At 38.3% G+C, this 27,735-nt stretch overlaps 1 protein-coding gene across 15 annotated transcripts in view; it reads left to right on the forward strand.

The window, feature by feature from the left end:
* Positions 1 to 420: 420 nt before the first annotated feature.
* The window catches only part of st3gal3b (ST3 beta-galactoside alpha-2,3-sialyltransferase 3b), a 64,812-nt gene continuing 37,497 nt past the window's right edge, over positions 421 to 27,735 (forward strand). For 2 of the 15 annotated variants that reach the window (XM_008433394.3, XM_008433401.3), the window contains exons 1-8: positions 434 to 937; positions 6,544 to 6,691; positions 15,573 to 15,638; positions 16,696 to 16,758; positions 17,190 to 17,231; positions 18,294 to 18,336; positions 20,398 to 20,490; positions 25,400 to 25,494. In XM_008433394.3, the coding sequence (XP_008431616.1) occupies positions 6,583 to 6,691; positions 15,573 to 15,638; positions 16,696 to 16,758; positions 17,190 to 17,231; positions 18,294 to 18,336; positions 20,398 to 20,490; positions 25,400 to 25,494 (511 nt within the window). In that variant the 5' untranslated portion in view covers positions 434 to 937; positions 6,544 to 6,582. Of the gene's footprint in view, positions 938 to 1,041; positions 1,659 to 6,538; positions 6,692 to 15,572; positions 15,639 to 16,695; positions 16,759 to 17,189; positions 17,232 to 18,293; positions 18,337 to 20,397; positions 20,491 to 25,399; positions 25,495 to 27,735 lie in introns of those variants that run through there. The other 13 variants (XM_008433402.3, XM_008433406.3, XM_081598718.1 and 10 more) reach the window with 12 other exon arrangements.

Genomic DNA, 27,735 nt, shown 5'->3' on the forward strand with positions numbered 1-27,735 from the left:
CTTGATTTTCTCTGTTAGAATAAATACAGTGAGTGTGTCTGTTGTGAAATCAACCTACTGGACCTGAGACGAACAAAGAAGGGCTACTTGTGTAAATGAACACACTTTTCAGAAATCTGACAAGTCTGTTTAAAGCATATTTTTAAGTGATCTTATGCAATATACTAATTTTCTGAGGCTGAATTTTGTGGTTGTTTTCTGTAAGCCTTAATAAGCATCAAACTTACAAGAAATAAATGTTTTAGATAGTTTATGTATGGTTTAATTACCACAATAAATGGCCACTTTTACAACGCTACTAAACACCTCCTAACAAAACATGCCAGGTCCCACCCGCTCTAACTCAATAAAAAAAGAAAGAAAGGAAGAAAAAAAACAACAATAACAAAACTTTGCTGGCCAGCACATACTATCTTAGCGTGGGAGAAGTAGACCAACAAGCGCTATAGGTATGAGGATCTGTTTCACTGCTGCTGAGCCTGGACTATTCCAGTTGCAAGGGTGCTGAGCCTCGGGCTGGACAGAAATGCTTTCAAACTGAGCGAAGACCAGAACAGTGCAACGTTGATGTGAGTAATACCTTTCGTGAAGAAACGGATGGTCTGGTGCGATGATCTAAACCCCACTAAAACAGGGGCTGGAGGGGCGCATCTTAAGTCAGTCACAGACGGACTTCCTCATGTGTCTCCAGTGGCTGTTTATGGACTTTAGTTAGCTGCTGCGCCTGGGAGTCTCTGAAGGCTCTTCTCACAGAGCTGTTGAGACTGGCTGAAACGGCGCAGTCATGCTGGCCCTGTTCTGCTTAATGGACTAAAGACCTCCACAGATGTTCCCAAAATGTGTCGGAGAGGGAGGGAAGCATGGTTGCTTCAACCTGTACATCATTTTATTTGAGGAATCATCTGTTTTATACCCTGGGACTCCAATAAAAAGAAAGGTAACGTCCGCGGACTGTCACTAATTTACAATGAATTGTGGTGTTGAGGACAAGACGTCGTTACGTTCAGTTCGCAGCTGCGGTTCTAGTATATTTTAAGGGACCCTGGTTAGCTGTTGTCCGATGCGCTACATGTTTTATGTTGCGGACTTCGGTATGGGTCATACGTGTGGACTTTTTTCAAGGAAATTCTGAAATATTTTTATGTCAACTGAGAAAATATTTCCACCAACGTTGTGTTAACGTAGAAGGCCTGCCCGTTGGTTCAGGCTTATGCTGTGCCAACGTAGCGTAGTTAGCATAGAGGTTAGCTAACGCACAACGGTCTTCTCGTATTTTCCTCCTTTTTATTATTGCAGACTAATATTAGTATATCACACAGACATAGTAACAATGGACAGAGCGAGACACGACACTTGAAATAAGTGTCTTTGTTATGACTTAAAAATAACTGCTTGGTTTTGTTAGACCGTAAAGTAAGTTCCCGTTATGTTTGCTTGTGCTAACGGACTCGGAATGTTTTTGTCAGGTAAATGGCTGAGACTTCGTTATGACTTAAACTGTAAAGTTTCAGAAGACCCAAACATTGTGTGGGAACTGTCATTGAGGTTAAACTGAACAACGATGTGGCTGTTTTTCGATAAATCTTTAAATTTTTTCCTTCGTTCCTTCTGACATCACCTCATAAACGGGACATTTAAGTGTTCTTTACAAGAAAAGGGTACGTTAAAAGAAACATTATACATTGCCTATAAAAAACAGCAAAATGCTTTTTCTTTTATTACTGACCCAAGAGTTGATAACTATATTTTCAGTTTCTGTGGATCTCATTTTTGTATTTGTGTTGTTTGAACAGCGGATGGGCATAGAACCTAAATGTTATCTCCACTGAACATGGAGTACAAAGGTCTCTGACCCCAATGTTTTAGATCAAAGGTTCTCAAACTTTTCAGATTTTCTGTATTTACAAAAGGTTTAAAACAAAAAATGTTTTAACACTTGGCTAAACGTGAGTTATGACGTTTAGCTAAGTCATACAATTTCCTGTTGATACTAAAATAATATAAAATGGTTACAATTATGTTTATAGTTTTTTTTTTTTTTTTACTGAATCAGGAAATTTGATCTTATGAGGAATATTTCGTTCATTAGGTAACTATGTAAACTGGTTGGTAGAGCTTCATTCAGCTCCCTAACAGACACATTTTCTGCTGCTTTGTGAATGTTCTGCCTTTTAGTGTAGTAAGTTACTTTCCCTTGTAATATTCGTTTTAAGTCATGTTTGTGACTTTAGAATACATCCTTACCCCTATGACAGCTTCAAAGAATATTGAGCTTGGATTATTTTCAAATAAAACAAGTGAAATCCTGAATAAACTATAAACAAATAAATTATGTGAACTGGACTGTCAGATTAAGCATGCTTGCAAATCAGATGAGTTATTTCTTGTTCAATAGGTGCATTCAAGACACATTAGTAGACCATTTGGGCAATGCAAAAAGTTCTACTTCTCTTTAGGTAAATTAAGCATGACATCATTGGATTAAAACATTTTCAATGGATACCAACTAAAGGGGAAAAACTAGCTAAGGCCTGATATTCAGGGTATGTATTTGACGTTGTTAACCTGGGAAAATCTTGAAAGTTTTACCAAAGGGAGAGAGCAGGTTGTTGCATAATCACTACTGGAGCCAAAGACTCACTGATGATTTAAAGTTATGTAATGGTAATAGGGGTCTGGGTTATTGTTTTTCAGTCAGGGCTGTCATTTTTCTGGTGGCTAATCCTGAAAAAGCAATTATGTCTTCCTGCTCATAGTGGGAGCAGGAGGAGCTAGTTGCAAGTCTTAGAGCAGCAGGTGTTTCAGTCATAATGGATCTGTTCTTCGATTTGATCTTCATGTGAGAGAATGCAGACTCTCACATGTGAGTGCATCCAAAAAAGAAAAAAAGTTGCAAAGTTTGAAGCCCAATTTCTGAGTGTATTTTTCTAACAGCTTCCAGAGGCGTTGGCTCAGACCAGATGTGCTGGATTTGATTTAGTCATTTGTGAGTGTTGGCATCTTATTTTCAACAGCAGACCTGTCCAGGTTGAGAAGCGTTGTTATTTTGGAGCTGATCTTATCAACATCAATATTGTTGCTCTGCTGTGCAACAATATTAAATATAAATCTATTATTTTTTTAAGTTTCTTTGTCAGCCTGCTGCTTATTATTATTTTTTTATTTAATGAAATTTCAGATTTTTGTGTAATTTTTGTCCAGGTTGAAATAAAAAAACTTGCTTTTTTTGTTGCAGGTTAATTTTCTAAGCTACATAAAAGTAATTAGAAATGCACAGATATGGAAATTTCGGTCAGTATTGATACTGCTGCTATGGCAGAATTTACCAATATTTTACATATATATATTTTTAAATTTACTTACTCGATTTAATCGTATAAACGATTAAGGCCCTGTGGTCATATGGTGGGATGGGTCTGCAGGTGATGTCTGTGGTGATCGCTATGTGAGTTCTGTTCATGTTTAATTCAATTTAGTGTAGAACTTCATCTGAAGCAAAGTCTGACGGAGGGATAAAAATATTTATTGGGGCCCGCAAGGCAGTCACTGCCTCCCGTCTAATGCATGGCAGGCACCTATTGTTCTACACCTAATAGAACGTTTCTTTCTTTATTTTTATTCCGTCACCGTTAATGCGGCTCGTACCGCTGCGTGCATCCCCACAAAAGTATCAAAACATGTGGCTTGATCTCGAGAAGGGAGCTATTATTTTTATTGGGATTCGGAGTTACCATGGCGACGTAATTTGCGAAAAAAACGACACCCCAAAATCCCATTAAAGTCAATGGAGCAAGGAAAAATAAAAAACTTAAAATACCCTATTTTGAGGAATTTCTGTGTCGTCATAAATTGACGTAGAAATGCCATTTAAATTTCAGTTTGTAGATGCGTCCGTGATCTCTTCTAAAGTGATGACGGTACGTCAATACCAGTTACGGTTTGTCAACAACTTTTCTCCAAGCGACCCAAACTTTTTGATTTTTCATAAAAATAGAGTGTAACTGAAACCAACTGCCCCTCCGCTAGAGTGAGAAAAAGAGTGAATTTCTGACCCCAAAATAATTTTTAAATTGCCGCCACAGGTATCGCTCTATCAGTATCAAAGTCAGTCATGACATTGATACGCATGCCTGCTCCCGTAAAATGTTTTCGAAATTTCTCTAAGGCTTATTTTTTTGTTTCAAGGTTCTTTAGTGCAAAGTCATGGGACAGGGTAATCTGACTCTCTCAAGTGTTTTCCATACATTTCTGAAAAATTTCAGAGCTCAGTGCACACTATATTTCTCTCATCGCTGTTATTACTGTGAGTGAGATAGAGATATGAATCGCGAGACTATTTGAGATGACAAATGGCCCTCTCATACTCTTCAAACGGTTTTCAAATACATATTTAGGCCTGTCACGATAACAAATTTTGCTGAGCGATTAATTGTCTAAAAAAGTATTGCGATAAACGATAATATTGTTTCAACACCTTTTGACATCGATTTAACTGAAATGACATAATAATGCATGCTATTTCCTGCCATAGATAGATGCACTTTATTTTCAAAAGAACACATAACACTGGAACTGATCAACTAAATAAACAACACAACCAAAAGCAAAAATAAAATGGATTTTCAGTCTCCATTAACAAAAAACGTACTTGAATAAAAACTAAACAACATAAAGCCAAAGTGGAAATGAATACTGCATTCAACTAAAAGAGTGCAGACAGGCCTATTTATACCAAATAGTTGTTTTACTCTTGAGTAAAAAATAGCTTTCCAAGAAATTAAGTAAAAATTGAAGTAGAGCTACTCTTGAGTACAAGTTTTGACTTTTCTGTGCTCCTCTGCCTATGATGCATCCCTTGCTTGTTATTTGAAACCACAAATAAACCCAATCCTCTTTTCTTGCTGTATAGAAGTTGTGTTCACTTTTGTGTTTCACATATATTAAAATAATTATTTGTCACAATAGACAAATAATTATTTGTTTTAATTATTTCTTTGTCTATTTTGACACTGAATCATGTCTAATTCAGTGTAGACATGATGCCAGAGGCCAGCAGCTGGGATGATGATGCAGGCTTTTATCAGTTAAGGAGAAATTATAACTTGCTGAGAAAAAAATGTTGCACGGAGAAATAGGGCAGGAATCAGGACAGGGTTTTTAGAGATTTCAGAATCACTCTCAGTTGCACTCCAAAATATTTTTGTTTGCACAGGCAGCAAATTGCTTCCTTTGCATAGACTTTATTTTTCCACCCATCACTGTCTGAATTTTGAATTTATAGAAACAGACTTCAGAGATTGGAAACATTATATTCTTAGGGATGGGAAGTATTCTTCATCACTAGACTGTTGTCTGTCATTTTGACTGAAGGCCTCAAAAATGTAGTGTCTTATTTTAACCTGTCAATTTTCTAATAATATTGGCATTGGCTATTCAGTTGCATATAATTTTCATGTGGTTTACTTAATATTTCGCAAATTGAACCGAGAATCCAGATCCCATCACACAGATAAACGCATCTATTTTTTTTCTCTGCAGTGATTAAAAACCACTGACAGAACAATGACAGGGTCTCTCCCAGAAATCTGCTGAGCCCTCTGGTTGGTGCGTTAGGGCAGTCCAGCAGCGGTCCACATGTAACATTTTGGTGTTGAATGTTTAAAAGTTACAAAAATTCAGACATAAAACAATCCAACCGGATCCAGACGGAGACATTGTGTCTGAGCCTGATCCGGTCTTACTAATTCGTTTTAATTAGAGGTCCCAGGCCGAATTAATCCTGGCATGTAATTTTAAGATTTTACTGCTTTTGTTTCTAGATCACAATTTGAGTATGCAGTGCAACGTCCTTTGTTGCTTGTTGTTACAGCAGGGTGTGTCAAGCGTAAATCTTTTATAATATGTGGTTGAAAAGATCCTAGCTCACTTATTACTTTCTGTAACAAGGTAGACGGTCTGTTCCTCCATTTAAGCAATGACAAGATTAGCTCAACTTAACGTTCTCTTTAGTTTTCTCTCTTCTGTATCTACTGTTGGCTTGTTAAATGCGCCACTTCAGCCAAAGTTTTAAATCCGTTTTTGAACCAGGTGCGCTCCACAGTGTCCTACCTCTAACTCTACCTGCTGTCAGCAAGATGCATTTAGTTCAGTGTCCATGTCAGAGTTGATATTTTATACTGTTTGATTCAGTTACCTCTAAGATTACCATTCACGTATGTATGCAAGTAATCCTCTCCCACCATTTCTACTGTTTCAGGAAGCAGTGATATTGTAGGTATTCTTACATAATAAACTTATCATAATATCCTCACCTTCCTAAAATATATATTTTTTGACAAGAAAAGGACTTTGGCCATAATTTTAGGTAGGTGATGGTATATTTCCTTACCTTGATAGTATCTGAAATAACTGTATCAGCAGTTTTTTTGTGTTTTCACTTTTTCTCTACATCTGCCCTGCAGTCGTTGGCATTGTGCGTGTTTTTGTCTTCCCATTGCTGATGTCTGCTATTAAAACTCGTTTCTTTTCTGCTTGTCAGTACAGGTGATGACCTTGATGGTGCCATGTGAATGACCTTAGACCATGAAGCCCACACACAAGCTGCTGTTTATCCTGTGTGCCTTGCTGGTGCTGGGCTTTATTTACTACTCTTCTTGGAAGCTACATCTATACGTATGGGGACAGAAGCCTCGTAAGTCGCTCCTTCAATCTAACATTGAACGTTAATACTCACAAATTCACCCATCTTTCTTTGTAATTTTTTTGTAAAACTTTGCACCGTCTGTTTGAGTGTGAGTGTCTGTTTTGATGTGTGCAATCACTTGTTCTGTTTCACAAAAGCTTGGGGTGTCTTGTTAAATGTCTCAAACACAGTGTAGGTTTTCTTTCTTTCAGCTGGTCAGAGCTGTGGATGTTGCTTTGAGAGGATTGTAATCAGATTTACCCAGAAGGCCTGTGTTAAAGCTATGTGCATGTTACTCACTTTCTACACTGACAGATACTGACATCCACTCCTTCTGAAAGAAGGTGGAGATGACATTCGCAGATTTTCACTCTGGCATAGTCACCGTTATTAATGTAACTGCCGTTAAACTGTATGGAAAGGCTTCCCCTTCCTGCTGAAACACCACAGATTGTTGCTTTTTAAACAACAATTTGTGGGCAAAGTTTTGTGACACATTAACACTGAAATAAAGAGAAACTGGATTTAGCTAAAATCACACTATGGACATTTTACCCCCTCCTGCCATCTAACTTCTCCCCTCTTCTAATATTTTTTATTTTTTTCCCCCAAAGGATCTGCTAATAACTTAACCTATTGTGCTAATAACCAGGTGGTATTACCACAGCCACTTGGTATGAAATGTGGTTTAGCCTTTGAGTTGCAGCCAAAGAGGAAAATCCAGCAGATGGTGGTATCAGTCTGGAGTATGTCTTGCCTTTAGAAGTAACTAACGCCGGTACCTGGTCCATTTACCAATATAGGTATTGGTAAATGGACCTATTAATAGTGTCTTGTGTCTTGAGTATTGTGAGGAAAAAAAGACAAGTCAACTATTAGGTTTTTTTTTCACATTTAGAGCAGTGAAAATTATGCTAACCATTGCATAAAAAACAGTTTTACGCAGGTGTTACAAGGATAACAGGAAGTCTGTTTAGATTACGCCACATTTCATAATTTTATGCTAGAGTTTAAACAACTGATGTTCGTCATGAGAACTCTAACTGCTAGTAAAGCAGTTTAAAAATGTTCTTGATTTTTCATCACTAAACTCCTGTTTTATGAAGCTGGTTCACACATCAGGTTCCCTCAGTGGAACGCTGTCCTGTTGGTGAATCATTGGCAGTTAACAGTAGACAAGCTTGTTCTATTCTTATGTTACAAAATAAATTAGTAATTGAACATAACAGATTTTCAGATTGGTTTGCCAATATTTTACAGCTCAGCACAGTAGCAGCTTTAGGATTGTGAAACTTTCACAAATTCTAATTAAACTACGCTCTAAACTTCAGTATGGTGAAATATTTACTATCGACAAAAGAGTAGTTTCTAAATATTTAATCAGATGAGGTTTGGTCAGTTTGGCTGATTTCCCAGTGCATTTAGAATCTTTAGGTGCATCATGTCCAGACTAAATATAAACTGCCACTCTTGGCTTTATTGTAGAGGAAAAGCAGGTTGAAATATGAAGCACAACTTCAGAAAACAACATTCTTTCTAAAAAACATTAGCCAGACAACTTATGGAACAATGAGATGTTTGCTGCCTTTTTTTGATGCTGTTAAAGTTTGGATTAGACAAATGGGAAACATTAGTGAGGTTTTATTTTTATCCTACATGGCTAAACATAAGTCGATAGACCAGGCTTGCTGTAGGTAACAGCAGACCTATGTACTGTTTTCTGACCTTCTCATTGAATTGTTATGGATTCTTTAGAAATTGTTGAGGTTTCTTTGCTCTTTGGTCCCAAAAACTCCCCAAGCTGTAGATGTTTTGGTCAAATTTACCTGTAAGTTCTCTGTGCTCTAATTATTCCCAGACATGCAGCGTCATGTTCTATTCCAGTGGAAACCTCTGTAGTCAGGCAGCTTCCAGAAGCCTTTGTTGCCTTGTAATTTGATTAGTTTTGAAAGGTTTTTATTTACTTTTTTTTTTTTTACAAACCTTGGTGGTGTTCCTTCTTCAGTCCAATAGAGGGAGCTAGAAGATTGCTCTGTAACTTTATTGGCTTGACCTGCTGCAGACATCATTATGTGAAGAAACATTATAGTCAGAAACAAAGCAGATCATATTTTGATACATCCTTCCATGTAGAAGGTCATCCTGTATGCGTTTCTGGTTGAATTTTGTTTCACATCAGGTAATTTTTAACAATTGAGTTATTCTAAAAAACTAAAGTCAGCCAACATAAATTTTTTTTAACATTGTTTTGGTGGGACAGCTTTTTCTTCTATATATTTTAAATAACATATGACTTCTTTTCTATTTTTTATTATTTATTTTTCCGCCCATCTATTATCTTACAACCATAGTGGGGCTGCCAAGGATGCTGGTGCCTATCCCAGCAGTCAACGGGTTAGAGATCGATCGCCTGTCCGTCAAAGTCATGTAAATAATCATGCATGCACCCACCCGCATCAAAGGAGAATTTAGAGAGACCAATCAACCTGACAGTCATGTTTTTGGATTGTGGGAGGAAGCCGGAGTACCCAGAAAAACCCACACATGCACAGGGAGAACATGCAAAAAAACCCAAAAACCAGGCTGGGATTCAAACCCAGGAGCTTCTTACTGCCAGGCAACAGTGCTACCAACTGCATCATTGTGCATCCCTTATTTATTTTTATTTCTGTTTTTCATGTAACTTTTTCTGTAGACTACATCTCAGCCATTAGATAGCTGCTGAATGCAAAACAGAAAAGTTCAACTGCATGCAAAATAAGTTGAGAAGTCCCAGAATAATGGAGTAAACAACAACAAAAATGCTGGAACTTATCTGTTGAGATTGCAGGAGCTTATTACCTTGTAAAGGGCACCATAAAATGGGCATCTGTACCCACTTTTTTAGTTTTTCTTTTGTAATAGTTCCAAGGAGACCACCTTCGATTAAACCCTGGATCAATACAAGACTTTAATTTGAACCTCATACCAGCTCTTTGTCAAAATAAACTTTATGTGGAATTCAGTCATAGAATTTTAATATTTGTCAAAAATATTTGGCTATTTATCTCCTTTGATTATTTGTTTGTAAACATAGCAGATATGTGCGTGAGTTGGTTGCAGCAAGAGCTGGGCTGGCCTTTAAATGCTCACTTGTTACCATGGTTACCCATATTTATCTCACTGTTTTAACATTATCTAGCTTGTTGTCAGTGTTGTACAACTGTTTATCACAGCATGATAAAATAAGTTATGCTACTAAATTGACCTTAGTGAATGAGATTCGTTTTGATAACCCATAAGCATTGAATGTGGGTGAGCGATAAACGATGAGAGAAAATAGCCCAAACATTGAATATTACTTACTAGCGATATTAAAGCAATTTAACGGTAAACTCATCAGCTCTCAATGAGATTTGTCAAGTCCCGCTATATAAGACAAGCATGGTAAACAATAAAGGCACCAGAATATGATTGTCATTGGCAGTTTATACAAGCAATGAGAATATGAAGGCCTGTCACAATAACACATTTTGCTGGATGATAAATTGTCTTAGAAGTTATTGCAATAAATTATATATTGCTTTGAGACCATTTCCAAGGAATCTAATGGTAATGTCATAAGGCAAGAACACATTCTCAAAGATCAATAAACTTTAAATTCTAATGAACATTTAGCACTGGAACTGGAAGACATTTTAAATATCCAAAATAAACATACAGAAACAAACAAATAAAATGAATTGGTAAGTTTCTATAAAAAAACTTGTCCTTCAAAAAAAGGTACTAGGTGAAACCAAAACACCAAACTGGAGACTTTTGTCATTCAGTCTTTGGTAGAATGAGTGAGAGAAACGCTAAATCGTGCAAATGGAAATTACTGAGCTCATTTTAATTCTTCATGCGATTAACTGATTTACTGCTTATTGCAACAGACCTAATGAACATTAACAGTAGTAAGAAGTGTTCTTTGCTCATAAAATATGAGATATTCTGAATAAGGCATTTCTATTAAAAGAAAATAACATTAATATTATCTAGCTTGTTGTCAGTGTTATACAACCTAGTTTGTTGTCAGTGTTGTACAACTGTTAACTTAAGCCTCCCTGGTAAGGTCTATTCAGGGGTCCTGGAGAGGAGGGTCCATCGGATAGTTGAACCTCGGATTCGGGAAGAGCAGTGTGGTTTTCGTCCTGGTGGTGGAACACTGGCTGTACCCACTTTTTTAGTTTTTCTTTTAGGCTGAAGGGGCTGTGAGGAGGAGTAGTGCTTTCTGTGACAGAAGCTCAGAGACATGGAAACTGCATCTCCGAGGAGGAGCTGTCTCATAGCTGGTACTAGGTCCACCCAGGCGTTTTACAGTCAAATATGCATGAAAGAATCGAGGCAACACTCCAGGTTTGTTTTTGATGAGGAAATAACATTATAACATGATGTAAACCTCAGGGTTTTATGTACTACTGCCCCTTTAATAGTAAATGCGCATTTGTGCATTTTTTTGGTAGAGCTGTGTTTAAACATGGCCAAACTGTTTATTGTCCTATTGTATTGTTGAGATGCAGATAAAAAACAGAGGTCAGAGATCTGGTGGACCGCTTTTGTGAGGATGTGATCATCTCATCTGCAGTGTGAACAAAATGAAGGAGATGACTGAACTTTTCCTGTTTGTCTTGAAATTCACAAACCCTGTTTCCGTCGTGGGAGAAGATGTGGAAGTGGTGGAGTATTGATGTCTCCATAAACACCTGGACAGCACAACAGACTTCCACAACAGCAAAGTTGTCAGAGCGGACTTTACATCTTGAAGAGCCTTAGTTTTACAGTGTTTTCAGTAAGATGCTGCAGATCTTCTCCAAGTCTGTTGTGGAGAGTGTAATGTCTTCTGCCATTATCAGCAGCACCAGAACCAGGAACTTAAGGAAACTAAACAATCTGATAAAGAAGGCTGGCTCTTCTTTATCAGAAGAAGAACCAGTGATCAATGGTTCTGGTGGTCACTGGTTCTGGTGGTCCAGAACCAGTGATGTTCCGGTGATCATTCATCACCAGAACGTAATTGTTCTGGTGGTGAATGATGATCTTCTTCACAACATAGCAACACCACCAGTGTCTTCAGTCAGAGGCGTCTTTAAAGTCGCTATAAGACAGGATGCTACAGGAGAGCCCTCCTGTCTGCAGTCCCTAGCTTCAACAACAACTCATTGAAGAAACTTTGATTGAAGAAACTTTAAATGATCATGTAGTTTGAATAACATCATAATTTAATTACCCTTTTGGAAGTGATGAAATGCTTGAGATTTTTTTGTAAAATTTTGTGTGCCTTGAAGGCTTGATGCAGAATCGGCATCTCGTGGCGATGAAGGCGTCTGGCTCACTGGATTTTTTTTTATTTATTTATTTATTTTTTTTGACTGATGGCTACAGCTTCCCAGTTATATCATTTTTGTGACGGATGCTAAAAAGCATAAAAAAAAGTACCTTCTCTAGATTAGCACAGTGATGGTCATGCATGTATGAACTACTCAAGACCTGGGGCCACATGCTTATTATGCAGCCCTCTAGACTCCAGAGGCACACAGAAATAGAACCTCCACTTTTTGTGAAATTTCCACAAAACCAACAATTTTGAGGCAATTTTTCATAATTGTGAGTTCATTTAAAATTTTTCACTAGAATGGGTCAAAAATATACGGCTGCACAGTGGCGCAGTTGGTAGAGCTGTTGCCTTGCAGCAAGAAGGTTCTGGGTTCGATTCCCGGCCCCGGTCTTTCTGCATGGAGTTTGCATGTTCTCCCTGTGCATTCGTGGGTTTTCGCCGGGTACTCCGGTTTCCTCCCACAGTCCAAAAACATGACTGTCAGGTTGATTGGCCTCTCCAAATTGTCCCTAGGTGTGAGTGTGTGTGTGCATGGCTGTGATGCTCTGCGACAGACTGGCGACCTGTCCAGGGTGACCCCGCCTCTCGCCCGGAATGTTAGCTGGAGATAGGCACCAGCAACCCTCCCGACCCCACTGAGGGACAAGAGTGTAAAGAAAATGGATGGATGGGGTCAAAAATATTGAATTTAAGTGACTAACTCCCACCTGCAGGTGGCAGTATTTCATACTCAGCCTTACTTTATGCCCAGTGGTTCCCAAACTTTTTCTGGTTTCTGGGCCCCCCCTATCAATTACAGTAGGGAGAGATCCTTTGAGACTCCCTGTTATACTCTTCCATCCACTCAACACCCCCCCACCTCATTGTTGTGTGTTTTTTATTTTTATTTTTTTCATTCATCCATACCGCTCCCCCCCGGTAGGCGCGCCCCACAGTTTGGGAACCTCTGATGTAGCCCATGATTGAAACAGCAAGCAACAAAAAGTCACATTTACTATAATACATGATGTAAGATAAATATAGCAAAATTTCTTGCAAATATTTCTAAATTAGCTACACAAAATCAGCGATTTTGATTACAAAGAAAAAACAAAAAACTGTGAAATCCTGGTGGGACTGATCAGTAAAAACATGGTCCATATTTAATTTTAAAAAGCACTTATCAAATGCAGATACATTTATTTGAAGAGTTTTTAATGGGTTTTATATTTTTTGTGCATTGTGGCATAACCTGCCCTTTCATTCATAATGTTGATTTGGCCCAAAATTAAAATGAGCTTGACATGAGCTTGAGCCTTAAACAATCTGTTTATTGATATGGATGTTTACAGCTGTTTTACCACAACAATTTATTTAACATTTTCCTTTTATTGTTGTTAAAAAACACATTTAGGGATTTTTCTGAGGAAATGGAAACAAGTAAAAAAAAAAAAAAAAAAAAAAAACCCCAAAAAACATAAAAGCTAGTCTTTCCACAGCAGTGTCCTTTAGAGGCAGCCTTTCTTATGTGATTTATTGTATTTAAACTTGAGACACTGTACAGTAGGGAAAATATAAATGCCTGTTCCCATTAATCAGAAAAACATAACCTTTTGAAAAAGTTTACTTCAAGTCTAGACCAGTTGTTGAGGCAATCTGTCGTAGGTCACACTAATATTGCTCTACCGTTAGTACGTATGCTTTTCCAGCCCTCTGCTCTGAATCTCATTAGCATTGAGCTCAGCAGCTGCACAAGGAGCCAGCCATAAATATTCTTGACCCCAGCTCGGTTTTCAACATCAGGGATCGCCTTTTCTCCTCTCTAAGGTAGTGATCCACCTATACAGTTTCAGCCGGACCCGTTGAAGTTTACTAATTGGGGGGAATTGGATCTTCCTGGGCTCTCACGGGGAGGAGGTCACGTGGTGATCGTAATTTTTTATAAAAGAATACATGTCTATAGTTTACAAAAATCTATGCTGATTTTTTTTTTCCACTCAGATTTTATGTTGCCAGACTAATCATTGACATGTGGATGAAATGACATTCCAGCTGTTCTTTGGTTATTTTGACTGAAGTGGGGTGTTTATATTTGTCTTTTTTTTGTGGGGAAGCTAGCTCATTAGCAGATTAGCTTTTGCTCTTTCATGTGAAGCTAATGAAGTTATATGAACTGAAACTAAATTGAAGTTTGGACTCCTTGCCAAATTCTTAAAAACATAAATGGTCCTTTCACACATGATGATCATGTTGCCAACATAAAAATGAGCCTTGCAGGATCTTGGTGAGGCCTTCTGGAGTGCATTAAGAATGCAGTGGGCTGTCCATGAAGCATGATGCTCCACCACAGTCCGATGGATTTCAGCATGCCCAAAGCTTCCAAAGTACAATCATTGTGTTTTATTATTGTTGTGTTAGATTATTGGAGTAGTTGGGTGGAGTGTTGGGTAGTATTGGTGGTTTGTTGGCTCTGTATGCATTGTCTCATTCCTGTCCTCACCACCTTGATTGGACCATGAATGCTCTGCTCACATCAACAGCTATGTAATAAATACTGCAGAATGCATACGCCCCTTTACACATGGAGAACGGCGTGCGATTGCTGCCGAGTTTGGATTCAGATGAGAAGCTAACACATCTTGATATGGCGCTGAGGCTAGGCTGTGCTGGTGCTGAAGCCTCACCTATTACCTCCAGGTTTACCACCAACGGGGGGAATATCGGCGCAGGGGTTTAATGTTGGATTTCTCTGATGTGTTCCTAAACAATGGTTTCCAAGTTTAATCTAGCACAAATTAGCACAAAATTGCAAATTTGTATTTATTATTCATTCAAAAATGGGCAAGAGTATCCTTCAGAGCCTTGTTAACAGCACTGGTTCTATCACCAGTGTGTTGGCCAACAGTTGGTCAACCCGGGCCCTGTCCACATGGTACATTTTTGTTGATGATTAAGAAATGATGTACATATGCAGGACAGGACGCAGCACTATTGAAAATGTTGTAATAGGTATGCCAGGCCAAGTGGTGGCACTGCAACTTTACTACATGACTACGCAACACACACCGGAACAACATTTGACAGCGCTCAGGTTTATTTGAGAGCGAGGCACATGGAGGTATGCCATCATTGGTTTCTTAAAAAGACCTGGCCTGTATTACCACAGGGAAACATTATTTTTGAATGCTGAACCTGCAAAATAAAAGCTAAACAGTAACGTGTCTTTTTTTTTTCATAAACCATTTTGTGCTGTAGGATTTGCTTATTTTGTGTAAAGTCATGAGTGTAACTAACATGAGGTATGCTTGGGGCATGTCCCCTGCTTTTTCTTTAGCTGTTACTTTATCTGTGGCATGCAGATAATGTTACCTAAATGATTGGTTCATCTATGCCAGTATAAGAATACAGAATACAGAGGTTGTTGTTTCCTGTTTTATACCCCTTGCTAGTTAGTTAATGCCAGGAATAAACCCACTCTATCCTCTTTAATTCCTTTACAGAACTTCTGCTCAGTGTTGTTTTCCACATATTTAAAATAAATCTTTATCGTCACAGTAATAACAAAGAGTCAGGGAGGACCATTCAGACCAATGGCCCCGATCAGGAAAAAGGCCAAAGCAGGTAAGGAGGGATTAGAACTTGATGAGGAAAAGAGAAGAAAAGGGAAGGTTATGTGTAGCAGTTTCAGCGGTTTTATAAGACCACGTTATGGCAAAAGTAAACCTCAAGAAAATGTGCAACTTTGACAGCAGCTTTTTGAAACAACCGCAACAACCACAAAAATTGCAACATCCTAGAGGGTCGCTTTGCTTTACTACCTACCAGTTAAGAGATAACAACTTACTTTAATGTGGTACACACACTTTACCAGTACAGTCCCCTTAATAATAACCAGCTGTTTTTGGTCTGCCTCCATGGTCAAAACAGTTTTGTTGTTTTCTGGAAAGAAAAGTTAGATGCTCTTCCCAAAGATCACCTGTTTGCAGTTTAAAGAAAGTTTGTCCCAGCTTTGTTAACATTTGGAAGAAAATGTCTTAAGCTCATGCAAGCAAAACCCAGTCTTTCTCCTTCCTCCTGTACCTAGTTTGCTTTGACCACATACCTTCAGACGACTTGTTACATTCAATCGATACCCTTAGGTGATCTCACATTGACTTTATAAACCCAGCCACATTTGAAAATGAAAACAATAAAGGTTTACAAGCTTACCACGTGAAAATGGGTTGTAGTGACATTGCTATGACTGTCAGTGGTCTTAGCAATTTTATAGTACAACATGATCTTCTAGTGCAGAGGTGTCTAACTCTGTTCTGGGGGCTTCACATTGACCTGTTTGGTGAGCAACATAGTATTGCCTTTGCACTGACAGGTTTGTTCCAACTCCCAGGATCCCAGGCTCATTCTAATTTGTGGCGTAGTGGTGCTATTGGTTTCTAATTCTGTCTGAAGAGGTCTTAAGACTGCACCAATACCTAGAAAACTCCTATTATTTCTGTTTGTTACTGTGTCTTCTTTCCTTGTCTGCATTTGTTGTTATGAAGCTACTGTCTGTGTTTTTGCTAAAGTTGTTCATTTGAAGTCCTTTGCATTACTGTGGTGTTGGTCAATGGTTGTTGAGATGACGGTTGCTGTCCAGTCCCAATGGTCTTACTCTAGTGTTAACCCCTTTTGTTTACAGAGAAAGATGCAGAGGAGACGTCTGTAGCGCTGACTAAAGGTGCTGAAGTGAAAAGAATTGCAGGTAGAGGAACTGGGAGCATTTATTCTGCGTGACTGTTTTCAATCGAGTGACTTGACTAATAAGATCCTCTAATATTTGTTTTCATGTTGTCTGAACTTTAAATGCAACAGTTTGTTGTCTAAAATTTCTCATTCTCTCATTTGTTCATTTATGGTGCATCATAATTTACCGTTGTCATAGCAATCAAATGGGCACTAATTGGGTTTCTTGCAGTTAATTTTCCACCTCAATGGAGCTTCTAAGACTTTGCATAAGTTTGACACTCTGAAATCTAATTCACTTTTCTGGGACTGAAGCCACTAACCCTTTATCCTCCTCCACCTTTTGGTTCTGTAATATGGAATAATTGCAGTTTGCCTCATTTTTACAAGTCCAATTTTGCCTCTTCTTACTGAACTCAAATGCTGCTCAATGACCCTTTTCTGTTTCAGAGCTGAAAAATGACATCAACGTTGGACGAATAGTAAGCTCAGGTACATGTGCTGCCATGCAAGCCAAAGCCTCCACCTCCTTGCTCTCTGTGCTCTGCTAGAAAGGAAATGACAAACTCCCACAAAACTCTGGAATAGATACGCAGCCCCATTTGTGGTCAGAGACTAGTTTGTTTTTTATTAGAAATTAGGAAGCTTTGTCAGTGAAAGCTTTGTATTGAAATAGTTTCACAGTTGGTGATGAATCAGACAGACAACCCTGCCCTCTGTTTCCGATTGATAACAAATGCCAGCAGTTTTTCTAAAAAAACATTTTTTCTTATATGTGATTTAATATCTTCCATGTTGCCTCGTCTTTCACCACGGCTGTGTGATGCTTCTCAGTGTAAATTTCAACATAAATGCCCTCACCTTGCTTGTTGTCAGCGACCACGCTCCCTCGGCAGTGCTTCGATTCTTCCTCAAATACTTGCCAAGCATTCCCATTGTCCTTTTCTTCATCTCTGTTTGCCATCTTCTCTTTGAAGGCAAGACTCACACACAGACACACCCTCAGGAGTAATTCTGCGCTATGTTTTACTTCGACTAATGTCACATCTGTTACATGCGAAGGACATCACATTATTTCACTGATAGAAATAATGTGAACTGTCATCATTTTCAATGGAAGGCTGCAGTGAACACTGAAATCTCCCAAATCCAACTAAACTTTTCATTTCACCTCAATATGTTTTTCTTCTGGTTTCTGTGCTCTTCTGTCTACCTCAGTTCTTCAAAACACCTACTGGATACCCATAGGTGATCTCAAACTGTTTTTCTAATGTTTCTTTATTTATTGTTTTATCTCAACAGATGGTTTTTGGCTGGCCTCTGCCTAACCTTGCTTGTTTGTGTTGATTCCTTAATCCAGATGCTTTTACTTTTCCATATGTTGCATTGTTCTCCCTGTGGAAGCCACACATGTCGTTTAAGCTACTGTTACTGAGCTGATAGTTGAAATAATGTAGAATGGATGTCCACAAAACGTCCCCAGCAAAGATGAGCCATTTCAAACACATGTGCTTCACAGACTCATAGACCTTTTTGTTTGTCTTCACTTTGCAGGGTACGATAAGCAGGGCTTTCTGCTGCAGCTGGAAACGAAACTGTGAGTATATTTCGTTCTCATAAATGGTTATTAATTCAACAGGTTCATGGATTCTCCATGTGCTGCATGGGAGATGAGTGATTCAACATCTGGCTTTAAAAAAAAAAAATGGAATCATAACTCTTGGAGGGACCAAAAGAAATCATGTACTGTTTTCCAGCCTTCTGGGTTTGTAGAACATCCATCTATTCAGCTTTTTCATGTAACATTCTTATCTGATGGACTTTAATAACAAAGGGAGGAGGGACAGAAAGCAAAACATCATAGAAGGTAAACAATCTTTAATTTCTTTGTGACCTGAAAATGACAATAGATATGAAAAGAATAATAAAATGTGAGAATCTTAATGATGAAGAATAAAGTCCAACATGCTGATTTACTCTACTGCATTCCCAGCCCATTTGGGTCCAAATAAACAGTCTCTGCTGCAGTGATCAGTATAATGCAACGACACATGGAGTAAAAAAGGAACAAATAATGAATAAATATGTTCTATTCATCTACTTCTATAACCACTTAATGTGGGCTCTCTGTTAATAAATGAGCTGCTATTACTTAATGTGTGCAAATTAAATAATAACAAACTCTGACAAGCAAACTCTCAACTTGTCAGAGTTCTTGGCAGGATTGTGGTGCCATACAGGGTTTCGGTTGCGTTACTTTGACAGAGGCTGCCAGGTGTATCTGTCTGTTATGGATCTAAAATGATCCTGGCATACCCACAACAGGCCAAATGCTACAGCAAAGTAACAGCTAGCTTGTTAGCTTTCTACCGATGTGAGGATGTATTTACTTTTCCATAAGGTAAAAGGAATGGAATTTTATAAAACTTTAGAGAACCTCACTTTAAAAAACCTTTAGGCTCTGCATGCTCACCGCCCCCAGAAATGTGCAAATAATTGGGAGTGCATCTTTGTTTCTATTGCAAACCAATGCAGCTGATTCAACACCAAAGGCAGTGATTTCATATTTGTTGGCAGGCATTGTACATTCATTTCTTGAAATGATTTTATTAAATTTTTTTGTTAATGACAAAATGTGATGCATTGTCATAAATATGGCAAATGCAAACTCATAGTAAATGGGTTGAGTAATCATTTTAGTATTTTGTGTGAAGTGACATATTGCTTGTCAGTGAGGATGTGTTTTAATAGATCATTATTCTGCTGTCACTTTGTCAGCACATCAGTGGATGCGAGTACAGTGCTCTGAATTTGTTTGACTTAATCACTCCAAACTGCAATGGTCAGATCTCCATTACGCTGCTTTTAACTTACTGACCTTCAAGGCGTCTGTCCTCACACACACACACACACACACACACACACACACACACACGCACACACACACACCGTCTAAGCAGTCTGTCAACACACAGTTTAAGGTGGATTTTATGAGTTCAGTTTGTATAAAACAGTAACTTTATGTCTGTACTCTCATTAATTATATAGTGATGCACAACAATCTATTATTCATGAAAAAGCTGTTAATTAGTTTGTAACATGGATCATTTATTTAAGGTTAGTAGCATGGGTGAGGCTTAGAAGATTTCATCCCCACCGATTTATGTATTTTCCAATAAAATTCCAACTGTAAATAACCTTAAACAGAATAGAAATCTTGTCAAGGAAAAAATAAGAGCTGTAAATGATGTGCAAATGAGGCCTAGGTGAACCATTTCTGCTGACATTTCTGACTTTGGACCTCACAACGAGCTCAGACCTTGTCTCTTTTTTTTTTTTTTTCCCCCCTCCCTGTTTATTTGAACTAAAATCACAGCGCACATCAGATTATTAATGATGGTAGTAGTAATCGGGAGGTTCTAGACTTGGCACCACTGGTTTGATTATTTAAACAAGGGTCTCACTGTTTTGTCTCGCCACACACAGATAAGACGAAAAGTTGTCACTGACTTATTCAAGTTCCTAAGCAATCGACAGCTCTGACTCTCCTTGACAGTATTTGACAAGCTCAGTTTTGAAGGTTTAAATGTGTTTCTATTACTGCTAATGAGTTATCATGGTGTGTCTGAATGTTTCCCTGCGTTCTGTTAATGTATAGGCCACCGGAGTTGGCATACAAGTATGGCAACCTCAGTGAAGGGGTGTGTAAACCAGGATATGCAGCAGCCAAGATGACATCCATCTACCCTAAGTGAGTAGTCTGCTTTATCACTGTTCTTTTTATATATGAAACAGATTGCACAAAGGACAGATCCTAAGATTTCTTTATGGATTTGTATCTAGATGTTAATAGGAGATGAGCTCCTTGTTGGGCATACCGAGATGCATGATGTCACCCCCAAAGCCAGTCGGGCCTAAAGGCCTTTTCGTCCGACATAGAAAAGCCTCCACATTCCTGTCCAATCTGATCCTACTATCAATCGTGTTTTTATCGTCTACTTCCCCACAACAAAAACTCAACTGTGTTCTTGTATTCCCCTGGCACACAATAGAACATTTGTCACCCAAACACAAGGTCTCCCATCTTTCCTCTGTCATATCGTAGAGCCTTTAAAGACTTCTCTATGGGCGACACAAACTTCCTGTCCTGATTCACCACAAGCTTTCCCCCAACCAACCCACATGCTCCACACAGTCCTCCAGAGCCTGATGTCATTTGTTCTTTTGATTTTTTTTTCTTTATTCCCTTTGGGCGTCTATTTTCTGTACAGCATCTCAGCTTGATCTATAGGACATTGTTCTATTAGCATTCTATGAGCCAAGCATGGGCAATTTTCCACACTGATGAATAAGAGCCAGTGGCATCACAAAGGAGTACTGACCTAATTAGGGGACAAATTCACTATCCCTATTTTGTGTGTTTTTATTTATTTTTTTACAGAACATTTAAACATTGTCCCTTGAAGGTAGAAACTTTTTAAGATGAGACTCGTAGAAGTCAAACTGCCAAAGAACCCTGCTTTTACAGAGGTTTATAGATTCACTTTTGCAGCTGATCAAGTTTATTTTATTTAATGATTCAAACAACATTCATTTCTTCCACACCTAGTTAGATTTTGTTAAATAAAACAGGCTGTGTTATCCACCTCTGTTTCTTGGTAAAGTCAAGATAATTCTTGTAGATTAAAATATGTTGAAAAGGAAAAGATACTTGTTTTTCACCATGATTTGGTTTTAAATATTGCCATAAAAACCACACAAAGTTATTTGCTTTCATTTTTGCTAGAAAAGAAAGTGTTTTTGGACAACGTTGACGAAGCTTCCCAGAGCAAGCCCCCACCCCTCACCCGACCCCCAAACCTGACTGTACGTGAGCGGCTACGCGTTAATGACTTCATCTAATCAGCTGCACATGTCTGATCAAAGTTCTGTACAGCTTGGAGCCCACTGATTATTACTACCTTCACTACGGTCACACAGGTCAATCAGCAGAATTGATGTTCTGGCTAGTGGAGGCTTAGAAGATGAAGAGTTAGGTGTGGGCTATATTTGTGCAATTTTTTTTTTAATGGACTAAACCAATTAAATGTTTTCTCATTAGTTTTTGTTCCAGTTTGAGAGGAAAATCATTCTTGAACGTTGATCTGTTCTCAATCGTGCTATCCTAACGGTTGTGACCGACAGTGCAGCGCTTGGAGAAAGCTGCTTAACCTCTGGCACTGAGGTCTTGTGGTTCCCCTTCTAATCATCTCCTGCTTCCTCCTTGTTTGTCTTCTCTGAAGCCCCTTGCCCTGCAGAGTCCAATTTATTTTAAAAAGCCTCCCTTTCCCCTCAGCTTCACCCAAAACTGTTTGTGTTGGAGCCCTAAATCAAGTGTTGGCTGTGAACTTCAAGTGGCACGGTTATGAAAATATTGCATGTGAGAGATGGACCCTGCAGAGGAAATGAGCACAATGCATCCCTGCCTTCTGTCTGAGTTGGGAACCCTCACATTTTATTTGACATCAAGCAGCCCCTTGTCCGTCTGCATTGTCAGGATGTCAGTGACTGACTGTTGGTCACGGCTCGGTGACTCATAATAAGTCTTTGTTATTTATTGCCCCATCTGGCCTCACAAGTCTTAAGTTTAACGAATATCCTTTTGCTTTGGCAGGACAGATGTATGTGTGTGTGTATGTGTGTGTGCGTGTTCTTGTCAGGTGATGTGAGGACATGTAAAAGCCAATCTGGGTGCTTCGTCCTTTTCTGGCTATGCTCTCCTCGTTTTTAAAGTTTGGGATTAATTGCAGAAGTCGCCTGCGATGCTGGGAAGAAGTTGAACTTAACTGGAAGGTCTCCCTATAATGTCGGCCTTTATTTAGTTATTGCGTTTCAGAGATCCATGTTTATCACACTGGTCTGTCGCAGTGTTATAACACAGGGATTCCGGTAGAGACATTTGCCGTCTCTACTTTCGATTTCCCAGTTCCAAAAGTCTGCTAGTTAGTTTTGTCTGGAAGTTAAAGGTTGTCGAGAACGTGTGTATTTACGACTCCAAGTGCCAGACATCAGGCCATCAGTGGGATTCGAAAAATGCATCGCTGGTGGTCTGGTTCTGAGAAGAGAACTACACTTCAGTCCTATTAATCAATCTCTGCATACCTTCGGTCATACGCAAACCAATGGATCATCCTTTTAGAGCTCTGTGAAGCTCTAAAAGGATACTTTTTAGAGCTTCACCAAATGTAGTGCATATCTACCAAATGTAGATATGCACCAATTATAACATGTAATTATGGAGTTCTTGTGAAGCCATTTTTCCCCAGACAGGTCAGAACCTTCTGAAATAAATAATGGAATCAGAACCTTCTGAGTTAGAAAGTTCTGATTTCAGAAGGTCCATTGCAGACCTTTCTGCAGTCCTGTATTTCTGTTATGAATGACTAGAATTTTATATAAGAAGCAGAAGAGACATCACACCAGTGTGTGTGTTTGTAATACTACAAGGTAAATACAATTTAGCTAATATTTCTAAGCAGTTAAAATTATTACAGCGAAATTTAAAAAGGTTTTGAACATGCATATATTCATATTGACATTCAGCACTGCTATTTACTGCCAGAAACATTTGTCTATGTAGTCTGTCAATTTAGCTGACGTAAACTGGAAGATTTACAAAACATTGCAAACATTTCCTTGTCTACCTCAGACTAGGATGTTTATAAACCTTCAGAGGAATAAAGCAGAGGAACTTTACTGTAATAAGTTAATCTTTCTGCTGAAAGTGTCACCATCTGAATAAATGCCTGACAAGCCTTCATAGAAAATAATTTAGATTTATATTTTAGAATATGAAAATGGCTCATTTGGTAACAACTTTTGCTCCAGTGAGTGGTGAAGTTAAAACTTCCGTTAGCTCTCGGGTATAGGGTGTTCACAGATTTAAAAGACAAAAAAACACTCAGCCAGTAGCTGTGAGAGGAGATGGAAACACATTTACAGAATAAGTTCTGACATAGCAACGCTCCTTTGCACTGATGAGTCTGTGCCTAACAAAAGTCTGATGAATTTCTGAGGTTCAAACATCCAGCTCAGAAGGAAGGAAACGCTCTACTTTTCTACACTCTACTGGTCTAATATGTGACTCATGTCATATTACAACTTTTACATCTCGTTTATTACAGCCATACATAGGGTCAACGTTTGACAAAAGTACACTTTGCACAGCCTGGTTGATTTGCTCCAGCCAGTAGATGTAAACATGCCTAATTAGCATTTTCTCTTTTTCTCTCTTTTGCAGCATTTAAAGGTTTCACTTAACAATTGGATGGAAGCATAACTAATGAAGCATACAATCAGTTGATTGCGGTCAACAGCCAGTTTCTCAATGCATCCCTACTATAAATTCTGTTTGTAAACCCAAGAATAAAAACACAACAAAATTTGAGCATATTCCCTCCTGTTCACTCTTCTGACAAACTTCCGGTCCTCATAGCAGGTCATAAACACACATCCATCTTGAAGTCACACTTGTAGAAGTGACACACAGTCCAGCATTTGGGTCACAAGCGAAACTGGGAGGAAATTGATTCTTTTGATTTTGAAGCGACTGTTTAAAAAGAAATGCCATAAAGGCAAGGGGTAAGGAAGAGGTTTTTCTTGAAGAAGTTAGTTCTGGAACATCAAAATCACTGGTGGCAAATGGACTTTTAAAATTCACTGAGATTATTTTTAATTGATTTGGTTTCTGTATGAAGTTAAAAACCATTTTACCTCCTAGTCTAATTTAAGATTAAGAAGGTTGTGGATTGGTGGCTGAGTCCAAGGTACTCTGAATTTGCTGCCACACTATCGCAAGACAACAAAGGTCCTGCTGTACTTTTCTGTTTATAAGCGTCATGTTTTATAATGGGAATGAATCAGGATGAGAATATCTCAACATAATTTTGAATATAATGGTATCACAGCTAACACCAAAACTAAAAACTAATCTAATTGCTTATTAAATCTGTTTCCCTACATTTATAACAGAAAGGCAACAGTTGATTATATTGCTTCTAAAATAATGGGATTCATAATGTATCCTAGTTTAAATTTAGTACAAGACAATTGTTATCTTAGAAGTATTTTGCTTGTCTTTATATTAGAAACGGCCCACTTTCTTTGCACCATTTTCCATAGAAGAAAATGTGAAAATGTATCTATGCTCTTTTCTGGCAGATGTTTTTTTTTTTAGCAGCTCTAAATGAATTTTATTTAACTGGACTGTACAAATTGCTCTTTGGATTGTAAAGGTTGCAGACCTTTACCTTAATGTTCCCAAAACAGGAGACTTCAGGGGTAGTGATTAATGCTACTTTTATATATTGCTTGACAAAAATAACATTAATGAAAGCATCTGTACATAGCTTCACACAAAAGCATTCTGCATGGGTGCAGGAATGCTGTATTCCTTGACTGTATGTATGTTGAACTGAAATTTTATCTGGTACTTTATGAATCCCACCTTTTGTGATTAACACCCCTCTGTACGTGTTGTACAGATAAAACAAAAAAAAACTTTAGTGAGGGTGCACAACAGACTTATTATTCTTAAGGTTTTCTGAGTTTGTATTTTAAAATGTCATTATTTGTAGTTTATATCTATAGTAATGGGGTTTTCCTCCTTTTTTTCCTTGCAGGTTTGTGAGAAAAGCACCCATGTTCCTTGACCGGAACTTCAAACAACACACAAAAATCAAAAACTACCTGCCGCCATTTGGCATCAAAACTCAAGGTAAAATATTTTTCTATCTTCCATTCATGTTGATATGCACTGTACTGAGAGCCTCTTACATTGTTTCACTTTTGTTATAGAATGTTCGATGCTCCTCAGACTCTAAAACAATATTGTTTTTTCAGTTTAAGTTTAGTTCTGCCTTCTTTTGTTGACTTGCACATTTAGCAGGAAATGTTTTGCTGCCATGGTTTCAAGCCTTGTCCTAAGATGTGTTAAAAATGAAATGCATTCCTGTAACCCACTTGTACATTTTCCATGGTTTTGTGATCATCAGACCGTAATGACAGCAGAGTGCTTATACATTCCTTTGATTGGTTTATTGATGGACTGTTAGAAATGCCAGGTCTTTTTAAAACAAGAATTTACCTCAATGTCACACGCTCAGTTATTGTTTGACTTTTGGGTCTGTTCCAGTGACTGGCTTCTTTTGGATCTGAACAGAAGTCACAATAAAAAGCACATTTTTGTCTAGTCAGTAAGTCAGAAAACGTCTTATCAGAGCTTGTATCAACAGGGAGCGATTCAAACATAAAGGCTCTTAATTTGAGCAAGTTTCCACATTCATCACGGCACAGTGAGCTCCTGGCAGAGGGGATGACCCTGAATGCACAGTGGTTTTGAGGAGATGTTTGACTGTTGTCCGGTCAGTGTGGTCTGTCAAAAAGCCTCATCACAATGTTGATGACTATGGACACTTTGAAAAGACCTTCTTACAGCTTTTTTCACTCATGCCTTTTTATGGCCACACTGCCAGATTTATGGTGAACGTAACGTTTCTGTTGACACATTCCCCCACCTGAACTGTGGACCTCTGCAACTCCTCCAGAATTATCATCGCCTTAATGTTTGCAGTTGTTCCGAACAGAGCTCTGTGAAATCTCAGGATATTGTTTAATAATCTAACCCTGCTTGGTCTATCGTGTAAAATCCAAATCAAATACACCAATGCTCATTGTTAAAGCAATAAAATGTTACATAATTTAACACATCAAAAGGATAAAAGAATAAAAATACTTCAGCTGCAGTATTTTTGACGGATATAGGAAGCAAGAGAAGGGAATATTGAACAGAGCTGTGATTGTGTTTCCATGTTGTTTTTGCCAGTGTAGTCATGGCTGCTACTGGATCTAGTCAAGCTAATCTCTGTGTGGAAGCAGCACACCTAGCTGCGGCTGATAGGCAGCTCTATTTACAAAAGTTGGAAATGGCTAGAACTCGACCCATACCGTCCCTCCTGGCGTGTTTGTTGATTTGGCCAAATCACAGACTTTGCCTGAATTCATGTCGCATGATTTTAAACCACTGTCATAAATGTTATTTTCCCTTAAACCAGAACAAACTTAAAACCCAGTTTTAACTATTGTTTTTTTTTTTTTTTTGTATATGGTGGTGGGGAATCTTTACCATTGTTGCCAATGATTGGATGTGTACTAGAGATGTGCCGATCAGGTTTTTTCCTGCCGATACCGATCATCCATGAGGGCCGATCACTGATACCAATCACATAATTATTATTATTATTTTTTTATCATAAACGCTACGGGTTACATTATGTGGAAAAAGGAACCATGAATTCACCTTAATTTAGACAAAAACTTGTTTTTAATAACTTTTTCCAAGAAGAAAACTAAACAAAACAGGCATTCTGCAAATTGTACTATTGATAATACTATCTTTAACAGACTGAAAACATATGAAGGCTCTGAAGAAGTTAAATAACGCAAAGAGCCAAAATAAAACCTCTCAACATTGCCCCAAAAAATTCAAGTATAAAACTTAACATTCAAAGGCAAATACAGGTTTCAATACAATAAACAATCCAGAGTTACTGAATGAAAACTTCCTGATAGCATGGCGGCTAGCTGGTGACTGCTAGTTCTGAGTGGCTGTTTCTGACTGAGCGGAGTAATTATGCAGAGCAGGGAGGAGATCGATTATTTTTTTTTAGAGATTATCTGTCTCATGTTAGGACAGAGAAAGTTTTAATACGTATGTAAAATGTATTTTTTTAGGTTAGATGCTGCAGCTTTAAGCAGAGGTTCGGTGTGAGAGTCACTACCAGGTGGAGCAGAAGCAGCGCTCCGTCTGTGAAATATTACTACCTGTAGTGCGTAGCAGCGGTTCAACAGCGAGAGCAGAACCAGCGTCTTACATCGCAGCTCGAAGACTTAAATAATTTTGCGGGTTATTTGTTTAGCTTTCTGACCGTCATGCTAATCCGGGTGAGTGTTTGTAGCT

The sequence above is a fragment of the Poecilia reticulata genome, chromosome 17 (assembly GCF_904066995.2).
Source record: "Poecilia reticulata chromosome 17, P_reticulata-male-v2, whole genome shotgun sequence".
Lineage (NCBI taxonomy): Eukaryota > Metazoa > Chordata > Actinopteri > Cyprinodontiformes > Poeciliidae > Poecilia > Poecilia reticulata.